General features: G+C 44.5%; 1 protein-coding gene across 4 annotated transcripts in view; it reads right to left on the bottom strand.

The window, feature by feature from the left end:
* The window catches only part of Fhod3 (formin homology 2 domain containing 3), a 416,962-nt gene that overhangs the window by 48,203 nt on the left and 344,542 nt on the right, over positions 1–24,217 (bottom strand). For all 4 annotated transcript variants that reach the window (XM_021150413.1, XM_021150415.1, XM_029472088.1 and 1 more), the window contains 2 exons: positions 20,735–20,946; positions 777–1,055 (listed from right to left, as the gene is read on the bottom strand). In XM_021150413.1, the coding sequence (XP_021006072.1) occupies positions 777–1,055; positions 20,735–20,946 (491 nt within the window). The remainder of the gene's footprint in view (positions 1–776; positions 1,056–20,734; positions 20,947–24,217) is intronic.

Genomic DNA, 24,217 nt, shown 5'->3' with positions numbered 1-24,217 from the left:
ACCTTGATGGCTTAAAAATCATGGATAGGAAAACCAAACCCAATGCTGTCACAGGTAGTATGAAAAACCCTTTGAGCCAAGTCACCAAAACCCTGATGAGATCCTTAGGGTCTAGATATACAGCCTAATATTCTGCTTGGTCCCTAGCTGTAAGGTTCTCAGTTATAAATGAATTGAATGGAGTCCAGGGGTAATACTAAAAAGAGAGAGTTATAGAAGGAAAACCACATAGGTTACATTTACCAGTGGACCTAATACAATGTGTACAACTACCTAAAGCCTGTATGTGCTGGTCCAATATGCCAACATCACCTCCATGTACTGTGAACCATGCTGTTTTACAAGTACTAATTCAATTTGTTTCATATATCTATTCTAGCCATGGTTTTTTATATACTTCCCTCAAACAAGTCTTCTAAAGGAATAGATGACATCACAACCTGTCTAAACTTCAAGCAGAAATTGGAACACGCCAAATTTGCCATTATCGACATTGGAACCAATAAAGAGAACCTAGTGGTTCCTTTCCCACAGCTTGCTCCTCAGCACGTTCTACCATCTGGACCCTCTAAACCACCCATGGAACTAAGAGATCCCACAGGATAGAAGGCCACAGAGCCCGAGCTCTAGTGGGAAGCTGCTGGCTGACTGGCACCATGGGACAGGTGACACAGCTGAAGGAGTGAGCAGTTCCCACAGGTCACCTTGGCAGGGTAGCCTCTGGCCAGGCTCTAAAACAGCAGAGCCTCTGCACATGGAGAAGGGGTTCCATTTACCGGTTGCCCTGTCTTCAGACAGTTTGTCTTCCTTCTCTTCCCTCTCCAAGGTGCTGCTGGAGGACGAGATGCTGGAAGCAGAACAGTTGTCCCTCTCATTCACCTCTTCGTTTTGCCTCTCTTTTTCACTCAGTGAAGCTCTTTCCTCTGGCTCTAGCTCCAGCACCGGCTCTTCTTGGCTCTCTGCTCCCCTGTGGGCAGATGCTATGTCCTGGCTAGCTTCATCAGCACCTTGCCCAGCTTCTGCCTCCAGTTCAGGCTCGTGGTCCTTACCACTTACTGATGGAGACAAGAATAGAAATTACATTAAGAACAGAGGTCAGGGGTCACCCCAAAATTGGTCTGATTCCTCTTGGAAAAAAAAATCTAAAAGTAGCCCCCAAGAATCATTCCTGTTCTGTGGTTATTGAGCTAATGGTCTGCTGCTATGAACAATACTGGGCAGGTGACATGTAAGTCCACTTTAGAATGTGGCTATTAGACATGCCAGCTTTAGTGAGCTGAGCCTCAGAAATTGAAGATGTTGTAACAGCAACACAAAAGAGGTCAGAGAGCTTAGAAACCTGAGGATCCCACGTGTACCTCTAGCATTGTAGATGGAAAGGGCCATGTGGTACAGATATAGGTAGCCTCTAGAAGCTGACAGTGAACCCTGACTGGCAGTCAATTATGAACAGGGACCTGATCTACAAGTGCAAATTAACACTGAGTAAGTCGAAGGAGTCAAAGGAGTCCTCCCAGGTCTCCGAATCGGAGCCCAGCTGGCCACAGGAACCCAGCTGACCCATGCTGGGAAACTGCAAGACAACACACAGGAACTATTTTCAGTGGTGATGTTTTGGGCCATTTCTTATGCAGCAACATAAAATGAATGCAATGTCTTTGTGGGGGAAACAGCAAAACCCACAGTAAACCAAGCTGACTTTCAAGCGGCAGTCCAAAGCGTTCTGACATTTGAGGCTAATATAGGGAGGATGATTCCCCCTGGGATCAGATGCTCAGATACTGTTTGCCCAGTGGCATAAAGTTAGCCCTTCAAGGAATCACTTGTGTCTCACTTTGGAGAAGCCTGTGCCTACAATCTTGTGTGTACAATTGTCCTTTACTTGGATGTCATCTTTCTTTCTTCTCCCTCAAGTCTATGCTTAAATCTATAACCCCTTTCTTAATAAACTCCAACTCTGCTTCATAACAGATATTCTTAAAGTATTGGGATAGAAAGATGGCTTAATGGGCAAGAGCACTTGTGGCTCTTGCATAGGACCTGGGTTCAAGTCGCAGTCCCCACCATGGTGGCTCATACCATCTATAAACCTAGTTTTAGGAGATCCAAGAAGTATGCATATGGTGTACATATATACATGCAGGCTAAGTATTCATACCCATAAAGTTAAAATGTTTTAAAGTACGAGGTAGGATGGCTTATGTCTATAGTCCTGGCCCTTCAGAAGTGAAGGCGAGAGGACCAGTGATTATCTGTGACTAGTAGGGCCACACAGTGAGCTCCATATCAGCCTACGAGACTCTGAAAAAAAACAAAACAAAACAAAACCCTATCACCAACCAAATAAAAATAAAAACCCTAGATAAGAGGACCACTCATGGGCAGGGGCCTACCTGTAAAGCATCAGAGAATAGAAACACTGCTAGCAACAAGGCAAAATGCTCGCATTCCCAGTCATGTGCTGCTCCACAGTGCAGTGAAATGGCCCTGTCTGCCTCATGCCTGGTTTTGCTGAGCAAAGCTCTCAGCTAAGAAATTTGGACAAGTAACAGAATGACTGAGAATATAGAAACCTCCAGCCAAATGCCATCTGGATAGGCCAGACGAGGCTGGGTCACTCCTGACAGCATCTGCCCTGGGCTGGAAAAGGCTACACTGCCAGGATTCTGACAGTTCCTAGAGAATGTGTGCTCAAGTCCTGAGTGTATGTGTGTGCACACACAGACACAGACACAGACACAGACACGCACACGCGCACACACACACACACACACACACACTCAAGTTGATGAAGACATTCAGGCAGGAACTAGAAGAGACCTATCCAGATCCCATAAAGCAAGTGGATCAGGCAGTTCCCTTGCTTGTTCTGTCTCCCCCAACCCCCTCTCTCTGGAGCATACTGCTGCCTTCAGGGTGGGGGAGAGATGGCCATAAGGTATTCAGGCCTTATCAGTGAGCCAAGCTCTGCCTTTATCACAAGGAGGAAAACAGCTCTCACTGGGCAGAGGCCCAACCATCATCAATTTCTTAGTAAGAAATTCTGCCAGGAGTCACAGCATCCCATCCCTGTGCCCTGCGTTCTTCTGAGAATAGAGCAGGGAAGTACCCAAGGAGAGGAAGGATGGGAAGGGCAGAGGAAGAGTAGAAAAGGGAAGAACTGTAGACATTTCTTATTGTTCTGGGTACTTTGCAGTCACCAGAGACGATATCCTGTGTGAATCTCACAGTGCCCTTTAGGCAGGAATTGGGAATGGCATAGTGTGTACCTTTCTCCTGCCTGGATGACGTTCTCTCATGCATTCATCCCTGGGGTATCTAATCTAGCACAGGAGCCTGGTTCAGAGCCCAGAGGCTGTCCCCAAAGTTGTCAGGTCTGATAACAGCAAAAGAAAACAAAGAGCCACATCCCTTTGAGTTCACACGCCTGAGAACAGGCATGCCATGGACTGTCCCTCAAAAGGAAAACCAAGGCTTTGCTCATGGGGAAGACTAAGGACTCCCTTTGGAGAAGTCCTTTTTGGTGTAGGAGAATCTCAATGCTGATTTCGTTTTCATTTGATGAAATGTGCTCTTTAGGAGAGAGATACACCCTTCTGGGAGCTTTACAAGCCTGGCAGACATGGAATATGAGCAACGGTGGTATCATGATGGGGCTGACAGAAAGCATATGTGTACACGCACGCTGACTTCAGAATAGCCACATCAAAATGACAATGTGTTTGCAACAGCCTAGCATGTGGCATGCATTTGGGCATTCATGGCGAGCATGTGGGGGACCTGGACAAGGGTGTCTTCCTGTGGCTCTGTCCCTGGCAGGGTGAGCAAGGACAACTTAGCAGCCCCTGGAGACCCAGTAAAGGAGAGGGCATACTCATGGCTGCCTGCTGCGGGACTGAAGTTGGCCTGGACCCCCTGTGCTGTTTCATCCCCATTTAACCTACAGGACTCAGACAGCCACACAGCCCTTGGCTGGCCAAGGGTTGTCTGGACAGATGTGTTACTAGATGTGCTAGCTCTGAATGAGCCACACACTCTCAGGAAGAATCAACACAATGCCATTCAAATATGTCAGAACCTAACTGCATGGAGCTTGGGCCACTAATATGTAATTCCAAATACTGGTGAACGGGGTGTTCTTCTCATGGATCTGTATGGAAATAGTCATCTTCAAAGTCACCTCCCACCTAGAACACGCGCCTCAGTATCCACAGGGTCTGATTATAAAGCTTTGGCATGTGGGGCTGTCCTGATCAATTTATGAGCATAAGTGCTGGTCATATACATGCAAGTGAAGCAAGACAAGCAAGGGATTAGGAATCAAGGCAGCAAACGGGAATGGAGGCTTTTTCCTCTAAGCATGTAATAAACCAGCGGTGATGCCCAGCCCCATTACCCTCTGCCTTCAGAAGCTTAATACACAATCAGGGTCTTGTGTGGACAGGCACCTGCCGGGGGTGACAGGCAGATCTGAAGGGAGCAGCAGGCTAATGGTAGACCCTTCTCTAGCCACAGCTGGAACAAAATTTTTGAAGGACCACATCTTCTTTTCTCTCATCTGAGAGGCCCCATCTGACTCAGGAACTAGTTCTGCCTCACAAAGTTCCTGTTATTCCTGGTCAATCTAAAGGAAGCACCTATGAAGACCCAGAGATACTACAGCAAGTTCCACAGCATTCTCTCTCTGTTTTCTCTTTAATCAGGGCTTCTCTTACTGAGAGTCCTCCATACACACAGGCATTCTTTTGGGGTTATGTTTCCTGTCTAGCTACAGGGTAAGAGGCCAGTCACAGGAAACACAGCATGGAAGTCTGCAGGAAATGAAGGCTTTCATCAACACCTGGGGTGAACACAGTGTTTTTACCTCCAAGCTACTACTAGTCTCAGTAGTTAACAAGAATTTCTCTAGTTCAACAGTGATGTCAGTGGTGGCAAATACACTGATGTCCAATCAGTTGCACTCTGACACTAATGATACAGGCACAGGGCCAGAGATCCTAAAATCCTGCATGGCAAGGCACATGAGTCCTGTTGTCCCATGGGCACAGCACAATGCCAGCCATTTAGCTCCTACTACCAATATAAAACAGATAACAACATCTTGCATGTGTTGATATCAACAGCATAATGCACTGGGAAGGTGGTACCCAGGGAAGAGGTAGCAAGGTGCTTTCATGAGGTCCAGAAAGGATGTGTAAATCTCTATGTCAAAAGGATATTTAAGCAACATCTATTACTAGTGAGAACACGCTAAGCAGGTAGAAGAGGGTATGTAGAAACCTGGAGTATGTGCTATGTGGAAAGAGTCAAAGATGTTCAGTGAGGTTCAGCTCAGAGTACAGAGGGAGCTGGTCAGCCATCTAGGGCAAGGACTATTGGCCTTGTGTACTTAGAAACACATCTGGGACTCTACCATAAGGGATAGAGACAGGTGCTTCAGGTAGAGCACAAGCATGTTTTGTTGTTGGCTAGAAGAGTCCCCTATCTATGCCTATGTCAGGCCGAACGCTCTTCCTTTTGGAACAGCTGGTCTTTCCTGTAAGCTAAGGCTGAAGCTCCAAGCAGGATGGAATAGTCAGGAAGCAAATGTCAATGATGAGACTGGGTAGAAAGAAGCAAATGTCAGTCAAGGCACCTCTATAGGGAAGGACTGCAAATAAGATTCTAGAACTAAGTACCTACCGAGACCTGCTGTGGGGAAGGAGGGAATGTGAGTTTGAGGAGGACAGGGATTGTCAAAACCCTCTGAGGTATACTTACTGGACATCTTGTATGAAATTTTTGCTGAGATCTTCCTGACCCCTCCATAGGGATGACTTGTGATAACCCTAAGAAGGCCAAAGCAAGGGGCTAGGGATGTATAATTCTGTAGGTATAATTTGCCTAGCATGCACAAAGCCCTGGGCTCCATCCTTAATACCACATTAAAACTGGATGTCATAATGTCTACCTATAATCCTAGTACTTGAGGGACAGAGGCAGAGGGATAAGAAATTGGAAATAATTTTGAGCAACATAGTGAATCAGAGGCTATCCTGAACTATATAAGACCCTGATAGAGAGGGGTGCCTATGGGGGGCCAGCTCAGATAACAAAGTGCTTGATGCACAAACATGAGGGCCTGAATCCATCTCTTCAATGCCTACATAAAAAGCATTACACCGCCTGTAAGGCAGTGTTGGGAAGACAGAGACGGGTAGATCTCTACAACTGTCTGGCTAACCAGCCTGGCTGAACCAGTGAACTCCAGGTTCCATGAGAGGGTCTGTCTCAAAAAAATAAGATAGAAAAAAAGTGAGAAAGAAACTCAAGACATGCACACAAGGCTGGGGCATCACAGTGGGACATTATGCCAGGGCAGAAGGGCCAGGGTGTTATCTCTTTAGCCTGTACTCATAAGGATCCCACTCTGACCCTGGCACTATGCATAATAGAGCAGGTGTCCTGGGCAGGGGCTGCCAGGGCACCGTCTACTTGTTATCATGTCCTGATTGGAAGGAGGACATGCGGCTCAACCTATATTTCAAGAGCTGCGTGGGGGGGGGGATTATGGGAGGTGCTAGGCAGACCCACTTTCTACAGGAGGAGCCATCAGGCACAAGTGACAGGGGAATACAGCAGGGAGGGGCTGGCGACATTCAAGTCGTCCACAAGTGAATGTGTCTCACTGAACTGCAGCACCAACAGACAGACACAACTCAGCATCGCCAGGACACACTTAGGGAAGGGCAGAAATATGTGCTTGGCCAGAAGCACGCTGACCTGATTCTGAGGGTTGAAAGCAGATTTCAAGGTTGGAAGGAAGATATTGGGAAGTGTGAGTGTGTGTGTGTTGGGGGGAACCTTAAACTCGGTTAAAGAATGGGATAATGTACCATTTACGCAGAGTGGAAAAATAACTGAAAAGGGGGTTGCTGGTATCACAAGGCCCTTGGGCATCACTCAATGGATCCCTCTTTTAGTTTTGTTCACTGTTAGTGTCTGTTTGAATACATGTGCATGCCTGTCACAGAGTATGTGTGGAGGTCAAAGAAGTCATTTCTCCCCTTCCACCTTTACACATGGGTCTCAGGGATCAGACTCAGATCATCAGACTTGTGCAGTAAGCCTCTCCATCCACTGACCCATATTACTGACCTTCAAGGATCCTTCTGCACCAGAGAAACAACCATTACAGGAGCAAGGGAGGCTGAGGAGCCAAGAGTCCCATGGACATGAGAATCCAGAGAGAGAAGGAGACACCTTGTTCCTTCTTTCTTCCTTCTTCAAAAGTCTATGCCATCTTGTACATCATAGAAGACACAGGGAGGGAAAGAAAGACCCAAGCATGGCTCTAGTTCCTCCTGAGTGTCAAAGGCAGCTGAGCAGAGGCCTCTAAAGCTCAATACTACCTCCTCATGGGGTCTTCAAGACCTCTGCTGCATGTTGGGCCTGGCTTAGCTGAAGTAAAAAACAAAAATTACTATGTATTAAGCATCTGTCCCACCCACAGGTTGTTCTGGGAAGCTTATTAATGTCACCTTATTTAATTTCCCCATCCATAATGCAAAGTGAAGATTCATGTCCCCATGTACAAAGTGAGAAAGCATCTTTGAATAAACAGCTTGGCCAGGACTATACAATGAGCTGAATACAAGAGTCAGGCTGCCCCCAACCCCACTTCTAGGGCTGGCAGGCAAGGAGAGACTAGAAAAGTGATACCAGTGCCCCATGCACCTGGCTAGCTTGCATAGGTTGTCAGAAACCCTTCCCATCCTGTGGTTTCTTCTCCTGCTTATGGTTCTTAGTGAGTGGCAGTCACTCACCACAGCCCTGCAAGCCTAGTAGTAGAACCATTTCCTATTTTCCCTAGCTGCTTCCTTGGGGTGCCTGACCACCTCTGATGGCCCCTTGTCTGCCCCACACCTCTGCCAGCAGCCTTTCTCTAAACATCTCTTCTGAGTCTAGACTACTGTCTTCCTGTGGGATCTCACTGACAAGCAGAGCACACAGGATGATGCTGGGTCTCTTACCTAGATCGAACTGCTCCATATCCTAATCACAGGTTCTGCCGTGTGGAAAGAAGGAATAGTTCTGAAAACCAACAACATACAGTGGGCAGGGACATGTCAATGGCTGCCTTCATCAATGTCCCCAGTAGAGGAGTCCAATGTCTACTTATAACATCTAGATCCAGTCAATCTCTGGGTGGCTTCGATCAGTTTTGGTCCATGATAGTGTCTTGATGGCTCTGCCAGAACTTGGCTTTCAGGCAGGTCTTATGAAACCATGGACGGGCCCAGCCGGTTCTATAACAGCTGCTCCAACAGCGCACTTTCCAGGGACCTCCCTAGTTTAGAGCTAATAACTAACACCATCAGCTTGAGACTTGAGGTTTAATCGCATAAATCTGAGAGAGGTCCCAGGAGAAAAGACTCACAAATTTGAAAATTCTTTAGACTTTGCCTTTGGTGTTGGGCCAGCTCTAGCTGAGCTGTTCATGAAGATTTATCTAAAGCAGGCTTTCTCCGCCCCAGTACTGTGGAATTTAGGGCTAAACAATTCCTTTACATGGGTAAGTATTCCTGCAGATTATAGGATTCATAGCTCTCTAATTTCTTCTCACTAGAGAACCTTAACATCACCTCCACAACCTTCCCACCACTGTGACAAATGAAGATGTCCACAGACACAGCCAAATGTCTCCAAAGTATAAAATCAGTCTGAAATGGAATCTGTGCATAGGAATATTTTGATTATTAATTGGGTGCAAACTCAGCTATGCAAGCTTCACAAAAGCATTGTGCTGTCGGGGATGGAGCCATGGCCAGCAGTTAAAGAGTACTGACTGTTCTTTCAGGATTGGGGTTTTGCTCACAGCACCCACATGGTGGTTCAAAATATTCCATAACTCCAGTTCCAGGCAGCCCAATGCCCTTTTCTGGCTTCTGTGGGCACTGCAGGCATGTAGTGCACATAAACTAATGTAAGCACAGAAACACATACATATTTTTAATGTAACATGTTATCACTAACAAAATACCAATTCTGCTATTGATTTGTAAGCCTTCGAAACTAAGGCCCCATCATTGCTTCAAATTTTAGAGCCAAATGCCCAAGTTTATAGCTAAGACACTCTACCTTACCTCTAGAGACGCCACTTTATAGACCTGGTAACCACCCTCCAGTGCTAACCATCAAGATTTCCTCCTTTAGCAACAGTGGAACAGTAGGAAGTTCTAGCCTTGCACACATAGGCCGTGCTATCGCCAAACCCACATTCTGACACTCTTAGATCACACTCAGTTCCACATGTTAGTCATACTCCAAAGAACTCATGGGGATACAGAAGAGCTCAAGAAATGACTGCCACAGCCACCAAAGCAGACCCAGGACCATAATGATAGGTGGATTCAAGTGCATCATGCATTTGGGCTCAGTGTTAGACAAGCTCAGAGGTGCTTCAGGGATGATCATTTTTAGGTTGGACATTCAACACAGTGGTAGAGTGCCTGCTTAGTTTCTGTGAGGTCTTGGTTCAAAATACACAGTCCCCCTACGTACACAACACACACACACACACACACACACACACACTAAGCATGCACACACCCATGCACTCATATAGCTGGGGAGATAGTTCAGCTCTGTCATGCATTCAAGCACAAGGACCTGAATTCAATACCCAGAATCCATTAAAGCTGGGCATGGAGCTATGTCCTCATAATCCTAGTACTAGAAATGTAGAGACAGGCAGATTTCTGGAGCTCTCTGGCCTGCTAGTGTAGCTTATGTGTGAGTAAGCTAGAAAACCCTATCTCAACAAACAAGTAGGATGACAAACTGAATAATGACATCTGACATTGACATCTGACTTCCATATGTATATGTTCCCATATGCACATACATATGTATGTATAAGTTTTTATGCATTATGAAACCTAATATACCATTATATATTATATATTATTTATATACACGCGCACACACACACACATATCTAAAATTTTTATTCCTCTCTTCCTTTTCAGAAGTCACTTCTAACTGGGAGTTCCACACTGTAGCAGCAGTAGCCAGTTTCAGGTTCAGTTACTGTGTGCTTGATAAAACGCCGTAAATATTCTATTTCATAATATAAACAGAAACTGGAATGCTGACCCAGGTCCTTGCACTGTTTATTGCTATCTTGTTATTTTGAAGTCATGTGATAAGACCCCGAACACTAGGTCATGAAGACTTTCTCTGAACTGTGGAAATATCATCCTGAAAGTTAGACACACTGGTTGTGTTCTGGTTCCAACAAGTTGCATGGGATAGACTTTAATCCTCACTCATCCTTGGATAAGCCTTTCTTTGAGAGTAAGACATTCCAAACTGGTAGAGTTTTCCAGAAGCCTCTCTGGCCCTAGTCAAGCTTCAATCAGAAGTGCCAAGGGCATCAAAGAATCATGCAGACATTAAGATGGGGCAGTCCTACATAGCTGCATCCAAACAAAGAAAATGACAGAGCCTATCTTTTTTTAATCAATAAGTTTTCAGGCCTCTCAATAATGCAGTTGCATCATAAATAGATGTTCTTCTGGGATGAAAGTCAAAAATCCCTTGATTATTAAATATTTATTGATGTTTGTCATGTTTGAGGTACCATTCAGCGTATAAACAACTTAGACATTAAAAAATTATATTACCCAAGGTATTCTCCAGGTTCATATTGTCTGTTAAGTCATAGCAAAGAGACAATAGAAGATCAAACAACTAGCAGCTAGGGACAATATTAGCTCTCCAGGCCAGTGTAATCTGACCAAGTATAATTAGAAACAGCTGGCCTGAGCCTGGGGCACAGCCAGACATCTCACCTCTAAATCCTCACCCCAAACAACTGTCCCCAACTTACATCTGTCACTCCTGGAAGTGACTTTCCAGTTACTCTAAGACTCCGCAGTTTATCTGCATTTCTTAGCAAATAAATCCACAAAGAAGAAATCTAGAGTTAGCACAAAAGTAATTGACAGGCAGGCCCAGAAACACAGTTCTTAGTCTTGAGCCTCGAGCATGTAGTATTTTTCTATAGTGGTTGAATGGACAAAGGGGTGATTTTAAGACATAGATATATTTTAACCATCAATTTGTCCAGAACCATACTCTCCATTTTCAATTAGTGTGTCTAGATCTTCACAAAGAAGTGTCCCTTCACAAAGGGACACTTGTCAATTCAGTGGAAAAATACCCCCTCAGGCCAGAGTTGTATATTCTGCACAGAGGGAGTTCCTTTGGTAGCCATGGAAGTGTCCTCTAGCTTTTCCAAATGAGAAATAGAAGATCTGACACATCTGGGCTGTCACTTTATACATAAGACCTATAGAGAATGTCTTCAGACAGGTGTCTGGCAAGTCTTAATGCCGTAAGGAGCTTAACGACAGAAGCACCTGAGGAGTGGGAGATACTTAACCCCAGGACCCAAAAGGACAAGGATAGAGACACAGACTACGTATTTTTCAGAAGCAGTAACCATCAGAAGTGGGCATGGAAGGGTTGGGTGAAAGGGGAGTATGAAAAGAGAGGGCTTGGCAGTAACTTTGAAAAACCTACCATGCAAAGGACAACAATGTAGCTATGAGAAAAATGACACAAGATGGGGAGATGGTAAGGCAAAGAGAGGACCCTGAAGCAAAGAGCACATTCCTTCTGTAGATTATCTGTAAGATGTAGAGAAGATCAAAGAGGTTGCATCAAAAAAGTTCCAAGAACCTTCTAGTATATCTATCGGGCTTATCCAGAGAAGCTCCAACTTAAAAGAAGCATGTCTGTCTCAAGCTTAACAAAATGCATTGCAGAGTCCCTGGTCCAAGGGGTGGGTCTTATAGAATCAGGATTTTAGGGCCTATAAAACCAGCATGTGCTTACTCAGCAATACTACAGCAGTGTACATGGGGAGTGGGTACCTGTGATGGTTTCTATATGCTCAGCCCAGGGAATGGCACTATTAGAAGGTGTGGCCCTGTTGGAGTAGGTATGTCACTGTGGGTGTGGGCTTTAAGACCCTCATCCTAGCTGCCTGAAAGGCAGTGTTCTGCTAGCAGCCTTCAGATGAAGATGTAGAACTCTCAGCTTCTCCTGAATCATGTCTGTCTGGATGCTTCCATGTTTCTGCCTTGATGATAATGGACTGAACCTCTGAACCTGTAAGCCAATCCCAATTAAATGCTGTCCTTATAAGACTTGCCTTGCATATATCCAGAAGATGTCCCAACCGGTAAGAAGGACACATGCTCCACTATGTTCATAGCAGCCTTATTTATAATAGCCAGAAGCTGGAAAGAACCCAGATGCCCCTCAACAGAGGAATGGATACAGAAAATGTGGTACATTTACACAATGGAGTACTACTCAGCTATTAAAAAGAATGAATTTATGAAATTCCTAGGCAAATGGATGGACCTGGAGGGCATCATCCTGAGTGAGGTAACCCAATCACAAAGGAACTCTCACAATATGTACTCACTGATAAGTGGATATTAGCTCAGAAACTTAGGATACCCAAGATATAAGATACAATTTGCTAAACACATTAAACTCAAGAGAAGGAAGACCAAAGTGTGGACACTTTGCCCCTTCTTAGAATAGGGAACAAAACACCCATGGAAGGAGTTACAGAGACAAAATTTGGAAGTGTGACGAAAGGATGGACCATCTAGTGATTGCCATATCCAGAGATCCATCCCATGATCAGCTTCCAAACGCTGACACCATTGCATACACTAGCAAGATTTTTCTGAAAGAACCCAGATATAGCTGTCTTTTGTGAGACCATGCCAGGGCCTAGCAAACACAGAAGTGGATGCTCACAGTCAGCTATTGAATGGATCACAGGGCCCCCAATGGAGGAGCTAGAGAAAGCACCCAAGGAACTAAAGGGAACTGCAACCCTATAGGTGGAACAACAATATGAACTAACCAGTACCCCGGAGTTCTTGTCTCTAGCTGCATATGTATCAAAAGATGGCCTAATAGGCCATCACTTGAAAGAGAGGCCCATTGGACTTGCAAACTTTATATGCCCCAGTACAGGGGAACGCCAGGGCCAAAAAGGGGATAGCATTGGAAATGTAAATGAGCTAAATACCTAATAAAAAATGGAAAAAAATAAGACTTGCCTTGGTCACGGTGTTTGTTCACAGCAGTAAAACCCTAACTAAGACAGTACCCAAGGAAAAGTAGACGTTACAGACATAGCATTGTGGCTACCTAAGGTCCTAAGCCAGGGAAGGATGCCAGGAGGAACCTCAGATTATCACTTGTTACTTTCAAGGTCTTGGCTGTTGGCTGAACAGCTGAAGACCCTCATTGTCCCAGCTCACAGAACCTCCTGCCTAGACCTGAAATCATCAGTATAAGGTTCCCGCCTTGAATAGAACGCACTCATATCTCCTGTAGCCCTCCAATGTAGGCAGGGACTCATGCACCTCATGTTCTTTTTATTAAACAAAACCAAGCAAACTAATTGCTATTTAAAACATGATTTTTTGCTTACCCTTAGTAGGCTTTAGGACATAAAATCCATAGTAAAATTTGTTTAAAAAACAAAAACAAAACATTGTCCTTCAGTGTTGGGTAACAACTGCCTATAAATTCCTCATGTTTCTATAGCCTGGCAAGCAGAGGCACTGAGAGCCCTTCTTCTGGAGTTACTTTCTAAGGATATGTACAGAGAGAAATGTTCTTGGAAGATAGAAATGGGAGAGAGAGAAAGAATATGTACACGAGAGTGAGTGAAAATATTCATCTTACTGTCCACCATTCTGTGTGTCTCTGGGATGAGGGGAAGGTTTGCTTACAGCCCTATACTAGGAGTTCCTCTCTTCAGGTTTCTCACAGTTACATGTCTAGGCATCATTAGTCTATGTTCACATCACCATGGTAACCAGGGCTAGGAAATATGGCACACAAGTAGAAGTTCTCTGCTACCTCTGGCCCTGTAAGCATAAAATTCTCATCTCTGACCATAGAGCTCCATGCTCTTGTCCAGCATCTCTGAAGTTGTTGCAGCCCAGTCCATTAAAGGTGGAATAAAAAGTCTCAAAGCTTTCACAGTTCTTAACAAAAGTTTCTATGAGGTCATCATGATGATCAGGAAGTGCCCACTTATTCAGTTTTCCCAATGTTATTTTGTGCTTTCTCTTTCCTTAAAGTTTATTCTTTATCTACTTCAAAAGACTCAAAACTTCAGTATGCCAAAATACAGTACAGGAAGGGCCTGGGGAGACAGTCCAATGGTTAAAAGCATTTGCTGTTTTTGCAGAGGACCCAATTTCAGTTCCAAGTACCCACATGATATTTCACAACTGTTTGTAGCTCAGTTCAGAGAATCCACTACCCTCTTCTAACTTGTCCAGGCACTGCATGCACATAGTATACATATACAATATCATGTGAAACAGTCACATATATAAAATAAAAATCAATCTTCAAGAGAAAAATATGGCACAAGAAAACCATTGCAAGCCACTATCAAACTGTTCAAGGAACAATGTTGCCTTTTCCGGTGAATTGCAGGTATGTGTAAAGACTTTCAGTAGACGTCTACAACAGAGGAGACAAAGCCACGGCCTTCAGTGGAGCTCCTGATGGATTTGGTCAAAGGAACCAAATGGCATCAAGTAGCTTTAGCAGGTGAGGATTAAGATGGAAGTGCAGGCCCCAGTCCCACTGCCACAGGAATCAAGTTTCTAGCCAATTAATCAAACACTGGGCTGAAGGCATCCAAAAGTTTCATGCTCGAGAACCAGCAAGCATGAGGCCGATGACTGACTGTTCCACAGCTGCTAGGCCAGGTGGAAATGGCACCAGCTGTTTCTATCTCATGCCACATGGATTAGGTAAACTAGGAAAGTACCTATAACCTGAAGGAGACTCAAACAGCACACAACAAAGGTGACCGTGACACACAGTTGATATGAATGATGACTACAGCCAAGATGATGGGTGGGTCATTTGTGAAATGCTTATTCATTTAAATGGACTGAACATTTCATGTCAGAACTGTATGTTTATACTTTATTTCCAGAGGCCAGAAACCAAAGGCTATAGGAATTTTCTTAATTCTGGGACTTTAAATGCATGGATCCAAGAAAGAAGTATCAGTTAGCCACCATCAAGAATTTCTACAAATTCTTCCAGGTGAATATGTAATTGGATTAGCCATGTCTCATATTCCCAGAGTAGTAAGTCCTTTGGAAATACCTTAAAGTTTAATTACAGATAGTAAAAGAAAGCTGACTACTGAATATATTTTTCTTGATATACATTTTATGTAGTATGTCCAATGTTTCAGATGTACCCTCTAAGGTCTCATCTCTGGGCATCCATGGGAAACAACAAAGATAACCTAGCCTTCATTACATTGCCTTAGTAAAAGCCATTTATAAGCACTCAATAGGAACTTCCTTCCATTAAGAACCGTAATTTCTTTCCATTTGTCCTCAGGAGAGCCCTGTGCGTTTGTGGAAAGGAGGAAAGGAACATACAGGAGCAAGCTTCCTATTCCCCAGGGAAGGAGGTCAAGCCAGGGCACATCCCAGGGACCACCACCAATAGCTGCCTCTCAGGACAGCATTTTTTTTTTCTTTACTTTGTTTCCATCAAATGTATTCCAAGGATATGACCCATTTGGTGACAAAACTTTGTGTATTAGTTACTTGTCTCATTGATACCTCTGTGTGATGTCACTTGTCTCATTGACACTTTGTGTAGTAGTCACTTGTGTCATTGATACTTTATGTGATAGTCATTGTGTCATTGATACTTTGTGTGATAGTCATTGTATCATTGATACTTTGTGTGATAGTCACTTGTGTCAGTGATATTTTGTGTAATAGTCACTTGTGTTATTGATACTTTGTGTGACAGTCACTTGTCTCACTAATGCCTTGTGTGATAGTTATTTATCACTTTGGGTGATAGTTACTTGTGCCACTGATACTTTGTATAATAGTTACTCGTCTCATTGATACTTTGTGTAATGCTTACTTATCTCAAGCTCTGACAACTTAAGGAAAGAAGGGTTAGTTTGGTTCATGGCTCAAGAGTACAGTCCATCATGTTAGGGAAATCATGGTGGCCGGACCTGAGGCCTTGGGCCACATGCTGCATCCACAGTCAGACCACAGCAAGAAGTGAATGGTAGGGTCCAGTTTTCTGTTTCTCTTTTATTGGGTTCAAGACCAAAGGTTGTAGATCACTCACAGTAGGTGGATCTTCCCACCTAAAATTAGCCTAATCCAGATGATCCCTCAAAGATATGCTAAAAGGCCCATCAAGTGAACAGTTGAATTGAAGCACCACACTTGACTATACTGACTTTTTACTCATAGCATACATATTATTCCTTTTAATTCTCTGTAAAACTTTTTAAAAAATCATATCAAAGAATTTTATACTAAAAGGAAACCTTCACTTTGATCTTTGATTCCAGAGTCATCTGTGGGTTTCTTCAGAAGAATAATAGGAAATAAACTTATCATATATTCGGCTGCAAGCCCTCAGGTCTTAGTAAGACAGCAGCCTATCCAAACAATGGATGAAGGGAGATGCTTTGGCAGGTTTACCACAAACTGAGGCTGGTTGTGCTAGCTACAGCACAGCGCCAGAACGAGCACATATAGATGCCATCACTTCATGAGAGTCTGCAAGTTTGACATAAGAGGAAAAATACCCAGACCATGACAACAAAGACTAGGCAGTTTGGGGACACACATCTGCTGTGAACTGCAAAGGGGCCAGATGGAGAAATAACTTCAGCACACACTGGCTTGCGGTGGGGGCAGTGGCATCGTTTACACAGAGCTTCCAGCATCTTTAGCTGAGACTGATTTTGACCACAGAGCTCACTCACTGGATGGTGCACAGTGCTATTCACATTTAGTCATCATGTCTTCCCTTCTCAAGAATGTATCTTGTAAGAGGAATGAGAAGAAATTCAAATGCTTTCATCTCTCTCTTTTGTTTTATATTTTGAGACAGTGCCTTCTGCAGCCCTTGTCACAGTATGCTGCCAAGGCTAACTTTGAACTCTTGCTGTTAGTGCCTCTACCTCTCCTGTGTTTGGGATTACAGGTCTGTGCCACCATGCCTGGCACTTATGCTTTTAAAAGTTCTCCAGAATCCAAGCAAATAATGGTAAGCTGGATGTGGGGAGGAATGCCACAGCCTCTTGAGGTGGAGACAGGAAGGTTAGAAGTTCAAGGCCATTCTTTGCTATGTAGAGAAGCCTGAGATCTATCTATGGTACCTGAGACCCTGATTCAAACAGCTAAAATCAAAGGTAGTAAAAGTAGCCACAAAGTGACCTATCATCTCGAGCCATACATAGTTTAGTAACAAATATTAGCTTTTCCCTTTCCTATCAATATAATTCTGAAATGCTGACTTTGTGTAATTATTGGAGAAAGGGTCAGCAAACGGATGGTATGGCATAAACTAGAACACCACAAAGCATGGGCCACTGTGATGCTGGGATGCAGCTCTACCCATGGACTCCTCTCCCAGCCCTGTCAGCAACAGCCAGCAGGAATCTTCCCTTGAGTTTGATCCCCAGGAAACTATAGATGATACCACCTTCCCTCTTACCCAAACACATGACCAGATCCCCTCTCACCCAAACATATAACCAGATACTCAACAGGAGGGAAGCGATGGGAAAAGAAGGGGCAGGATATGGTGGAACTGTGAAAGACACTGTGGTCTTATGCTCTAGGATGAAATTACCTAGATGAAAAAGCCTGTCAACCCTTGGCACATGTGGAACACAACAGTACCAGGTGTTTGATGGAGGACAAACATCTGGATGTGCATATATATATATATATATATATATATATATATATATACATACATATATACACACATATATATTTCATCCTCCAGATGTTGAAATATTAAAAATATTAGGGATAGGCAAAAGGTTATTTTGGAAATTTGAAAATGGGACCTGGTAGTAAGAAGAGACTAATAATAGAAGGGCTATAGAGTATTTCAAAAAACATTAATAGAATGGGGGGGTGAAGTGGGGGAGGTTAAATCACTGTCACTTCAACTTTGCAGGTTTGTCATAAAGAGTCCCCAAAGCAGCAGAAACACCCGGCAGTTTTCATTAACATCTTTCTCTTATGGGATTCTCTTTAGACTGCTATCATCCCTAATTTGTGTATAATCATGTGTCCAAGTTTGTGTGTTTGTGTGTATGAGGGTCAATGTTGGGTGTCTTCCTTGATTACTTTTCCATCTTAATTTTGGAAGCAGGATCGTCCACTGAACACAGAGCTCATCGTTTGGCTGGCAGGCAGGTTCTCAGAACTCATCTGTCTCCACCTCCCCCAATGGCGGAGGTCTAGGTAAAACCATCACATCTGACTGTTTTATGCACATGTGGGATCCAAACTCAGGTTCACTGTGTTTGCACAGCAAACACTTTACTGACTGAGCTATTTCCCTAGACCCTCATTTCCAATCTAAAACACAGGAAGATGAGGAAGTCAGAATGCACTGTGGTCCCACTGGTTCAAATTAATTACAATTAATCAAAGAAGGAGACACACCCACCTACATCCTGAAAGACCCACTGGATCTCCTCATGGAAATGCCAACAACAGCACATGATGCTTTATTTATGTACAGGTGTATAAATTCATCTCTGCTTCGTGTTTCACATCCAAACCTCACCAGTGTGATTTCAGTCAAATGTTTCTACTTCCCCACTAAATAGGAAAATGGCATTCACTATGAAAGCTTACTGGAAAAAGTTCATATAATATATATCACTAATACAGCAATATATATATATATCACATATGTACACATATATAACACATATATGTAACATATGTATATATGTTATATATGTACATACACATATTTATATGTATATATTTATATACATACACACATATATATGTGTAAATATATCTGATAGGGGTATATGTATGTATTTTATTTCCTGTGCTCGTTTGGGGGCTTAAAACACAGTTTTTTCCTAGATAGGATTGGTCTCAGATTCGACTCTAGCTGGACATACTCCTTGAGGAACTGTCTTCTTCTGAAAACACTGAGTATTTAAAAATCTGAGGGCAAACAATATTTACATATACCACCCATCCCCTGTTTGGGACTATTCTATATTTCATAGTTTACAGTATCATTTTCTAAACAGCTGGAAGTATACATTAGAGTTTAAAGTCCCCAGATTAGGCACTGAACCACAACTCCGCCAGAGGCAAGTTTTTAAATTGCCTGTAGAAACAGCAAACACAAATAGAATAATGACCTTAAGGCAGGCGGTGTTTGGAAAGCTCGGAGTTGTCACAGAATGACCTGTCTTCTTTGTGTGTGTGTGTTAATGTTTTTCTTTTATTGGATATTTTCTTTATTTCAAATGTTATGCCTCTCCAGGTCTCCCCTCTGGAAACCCCCATCCCATCACCCTGCTTCTATGAGGGTGTTCCCCTACCACCACTACCCCCGCCCCCGCTCCTGCCTTCCCGACCTGGCATTTCCCTACACTGGGCATCAAACCCTCTCAGGCCCCAGGGCCACTCTTCCCAATAAGGCCATCCTCTACCACATATGTGGCCAGAGCCATGGGTTCCTCCTTGTGTACACTTTGGTTGGTGGTCCAGTCTCTGGGAGCTCAGGGCGATATGACTTGTCTTCTCATACTCAGTCTTGGTGTTTTCAGACTGAAATTACTCATCTGTGACTGGGCCATCTGCCTGGGATAATCCTCCATGGAGTCAGAAACAAGGAGTAGCTAGACTATAATGTGAAGTTAGGAGGGGGGCAGCCTGCTCCTGCCCAGTGGACCCTGAGGCTAGGAGAGCCAGCCAACCGATGGTTGGATAGATAATCTTTCCATTGCACCCAGTCCTGCTTTGCCTGGAGAATGCTGCGGGTGATGGTTAGCCAACCCTCCCAGAATTGAAAGCTTAGTATCTCAGCTGCCTTCATCTGGCTGTCTGCATCGGGCTGCAAGCCATAGCACTCAGTGAAACCCAGCAGAGTTGGCGACAGTGCTAGGAGCGGATTGTGCAAGCGCCTGTGCTGGGAGTTGTGCTCTGTAGTGCCATGAAAGAAAAAGGCCCCGATAAGCACTGCATGGAGCAATCAGGAAGCAGCTGGGGTTCAAGGCTGCAGTGAACAACATTGCTGGGGCCTGCTTTGCCTCATTCCCCCCCCCCAAATCTGCTTATCTTCACACAAGCTTGTGGGCATACAGTCATGCACACATGTGCACACATGTATACATACGCACATGCACACACAGAGAGACTATATGAAAACTTTTTTTTAAATTTATCATCTAATGTCACTATATTTTAAGTTTGCTTCTTTGCTTCCATTTATTTTATTCTCATCAATTTAAATTGACTCAATATTTAACCTAAGAAGGTTCCAAAGTGATCACCTTATTGGACAGAGCCACATATATCCAAATCATGAAGTACTAAATACCTGGTGAGTGGCAATATCAGTCTAATTTTGTATATTCTCATGTTTCAATGACCACATGTGGGTGACTTTGATAAATCAGTTTTACTTTCATCCAAGTGGCTCTGAAGACCTCTGCTGTGTCAGCGACAGCGCAGGCTGCAGTCACCCCAGAAACTTACCTGTCCTGATGTCTCAGGTCAGCTTGTACACTGAGCTCCGAGGAAGCCTGTTAGATGGTGATGCTCAGCTTTCCCTCCGCTCGCCCAGCACTCACCTTGGGGGCACTGCAGAGTGGGTGGGGATGAAGGCACAGGGAGAGCCTCTTGTGAGTCAGCAGAGGAGGGACTCTGGCTTGATGGGGAAGGTGAAGCAGGGGCTGCAGGCAAGCTCAGGTCCAAGGAGAGGTCAGCTCTACCCCGGCTCACGCTCTGGCTTCTAGGCTCCTTCTCCTGGGTCTCGGCTGCCAACTGCTCCAAGTATTTGTATCTGAAAGTTAAATTCCAAAGGGTTTCCGTAAAAAGAAAGAGGAGCCCATGGCTGACGCTTGTTTATGGATGGAACACCTGCAGAGTGAGCTGGTTTCCTGATGCATGGAGCAGAGAGCACAGGGCTGACTGGAGGCTCAGTCTGCCAGGAGCACAGGCAAAGCCAAGATGCTAGCAATTAAAAGCCCTGCATCATTCATAAGCAAGCGAGGACAAATGTCAGCATCACACAAAACCAGATTCCCCGGCCAGCGGCTCACTGCTGTAGAGTCCTCATGTAGGATGCATTTCTACAAATAATAATAATAACAAACTAGCAAATAATGATCCGCAAAAGCCTCTGGCAGGGACAGCTGAGAACTGAACCCCTGTGGAGTTCACAGCTGTGAAGTGGGAGGGTTCCTTGGTGTGGCTGAGAGAAACAGTGCCCCCCAAATACCAAAAGGGGGCTGCTTGGACTGGAGCCTCTCTCAGACGGAATTCCTGAACCTGCTTCAACGCTCACAGCAATGCCGCTGGAATTCACTTTGTTCTCTCAGCATAGCCCATGGAAACTTTTTTTATATTCTAAAATATTTCTGAGCAGGACTCAGACATCCAATAGCTTGGACCTGACGTCACATACAGTTTATTCATCAAAGTCAGTTTAAAAGAACAAAGATACATCTGTTTTGCATTGCAGGCAGGCAGAAACCCACTAACTGTTTATTAAGAACAGCTACCAATCATCTTCCTCATAGTGAACTTTATAGATCGGACCAAAATCACTTTGAAATATGTGCTTCTTCTGTGTAGACACACAGAAATAATGCACGAGTTAAGCTGTGGCTGGTCTCCTGTCTTCCCAGGCTGTGCAGCAGCTTATGCAAAGCCCATCACTCTCTGGGTCCATCCTCCAACTTAATGCTTCCTCACAAACAACACCTCTGCCAGCCACCGGGAGCCCCACCCAGACACTCTTCATTCACCAGGATGATAAATGCAGAGGGCATAAAGTCTGTAAAGTAATTTAATATTTAAGCAGCATGTAGCTGTGGCTGGGGCAGCTCTGGTGGTCAAGTGCATGCCTGGCCAGGACCAAGAGCTGAGTTTGACCCCTGGGATCCATAGGGAAGAGCCAGATATGGTGCCACGGTCTTGTAATCTCGGTGCTGGGAAATCTGAGAGGAGCAGACCCCTGAGGTCAGCCTAGCATACTGGGGCAGCTCAGGGCAGTCAGGGACACTGTCTTAAAAACAAGGTGGACAGCACACAAGCACAACATCATTAGAGGTTGACCTCTGAACTGCCCACGAGTGCACACAAAGCAGCTTGCACTTCTTGGCTCACCCTTTACGAGTGTGTGGCCTCCTCTGTCACCTTCAACCTTCCTCCCCACTTTCCCCCTACACACACATAAAGGCCCCTCAGACAATGCCAGCATATATTTCTTCCTCTGTGCGACCGGCTTGGACCAGCACAGCTGCAAGCAATCTCAGCCTTGCCTCTGAACTCATGTCGGATATGTAGGCCATTCAGCTCCGATGGCATTTTACATTTACTGCCTGGCATATTCTGTCAGCTCTTCACATGTGTACGTCTGTTTCCAACAAGCAGATAATACGATTTGGGAGATCAGGGAGAGCCCCATCCTTTGTTCTTTCCCTCGCCTCGGCGCCTGCCTTGCCTGTGTCTGCTGATGGGAAGCAGGAAAAACATGCAGGAAGAAAGCTGCCAGAAGCCCTCCCACCTGCAGAGGCCCACCCACCTGCAGGAAGGAAGCCTAGGGTTGCACGTACCCCATCTCACCAGTCAGTAAGATCATTTAAATGGTCAAAATGGTCAAGTACATTATAAGTGTACCAGCAATAGGATGTACATGAAAGTTTTGTTTCCAGCCAGGAGGCCAATCTACCTTAAATAACATCATCATCATCATCATCATCATCATCATCAACAACAGCAATGGCGGTAGTGGATCCTACCAACACATTCTGGCCTTTCATTTTATATGGTCCAGCCCTAGTCTTGGTCTTCCACGGCACACTCTGTGGGCAGTCAGGTGGCAGTGAGGGCTACCAGCTCGTGGATTCAGATCAGTTTTTCTACCAAGAGACTGCGGCCACAAAGACTTCCTGTGTACATGCAGGTTTCATAAAGGCTGCCGCCAAAGATCTATAGCCCAGAGGAGCAGCAAAGAGACTTCAATAGAATTGTTCCAAGGAATGGGGTTATTTACAGGTCAACAAAAGGACAGAGCTGGGGAGAGTAATGCTGATCAGCGGGGTACAGTCTCAATTTATACTGTGAGACTTCTGGTAGTACAACCATGTGAATACACCTCACATTACTGAACTATGTGCTTAAATACCCCAGATGGCCAAACATAGGTATATTTTCTACACTTACACAATCTTTTTCTTTCTACATATATACTCTTAACTTTTTAAGATTTATTTCATGTGTATGAGTGTTTGACTATGTGCATATACATGAACTGCATGTGTTCCTGGTATCTGAGGTGGGGGGCAGAGGGCTGACATGGTCAGAAGAGAGGAGTCAGATTCCCCTGGAGTTGGAGTTGGAGATGGTTGGGAGCCATCATGTGGATGCTGGGAACCAAGCCTGGGTCCTCTATGTAAGCGACAAGTGCTTTCAACCACTGAGCCATCTTTCCAGCCCCACCTCATGCATTCTTTAAATTAACAGGGGCAGATGCCCATGGCGGTCAGGATCATAATTGTCTTGGAAGAACAGCAGTGGTGTGTGTCTGCAATGAGGGGAAAGATGAGAGTGCTGGGCTGGTACACACGAATGTCATAGCTCATAGTAGCAAAGAATGTCACAGCTTGGCCACCCTCCTTGGCCACACAGAAACTTTCAACATCCTGAGCAGTGACTCTTAAAGCCATGTACTTAGGGGCCCAAACATATCCAGTCACTAGCTGGAATGGGGAATAACTAGCTCATAAGGCGACTGCCACATGTCCCTGATGCCTTGTGAAGAAACACCAACCATAAGACCATGCTGAGATTGTCGTGCAAAGCACTAAGCAACGTCTGTGCAGCACAGGCCCAAGGATCAACCTTGCACCACTGCTTCTCCCTAGAGCTTCCACATTTCCCTTTGCTAAGCCCCTCAGCTTTTTTGTTTATTCATCTTTTCATTTGTTTATTGAACATAGAGTGTCCATCCCGCCTTAAGAACTGTGACGGCAAAAAGAATTAATAATAAACAAAAACAATACCCCATTCTTATGCAGCTCACAGTGTGTGTGGGGTGTGTGTGGAGG

The sequence above is a fragment of the Mus caroli genome, chromosome 18, assembly GCF_900094665.2.
Source record: "Mus caroli chromosome 18, CAROLI_EIJ_v1.1, whole genome shotgun sequence".
Classification (NCBI taxonomy): Eukaryota; Metazoa; Chordata; class Mammalia; order Rodentia; family Muridae; genus Mus; species Mus caroli.
Note: the sequence above shows the minus strand (reverse complement) of the source record. Positions and strands in the feature narration are given on the sequence as shown.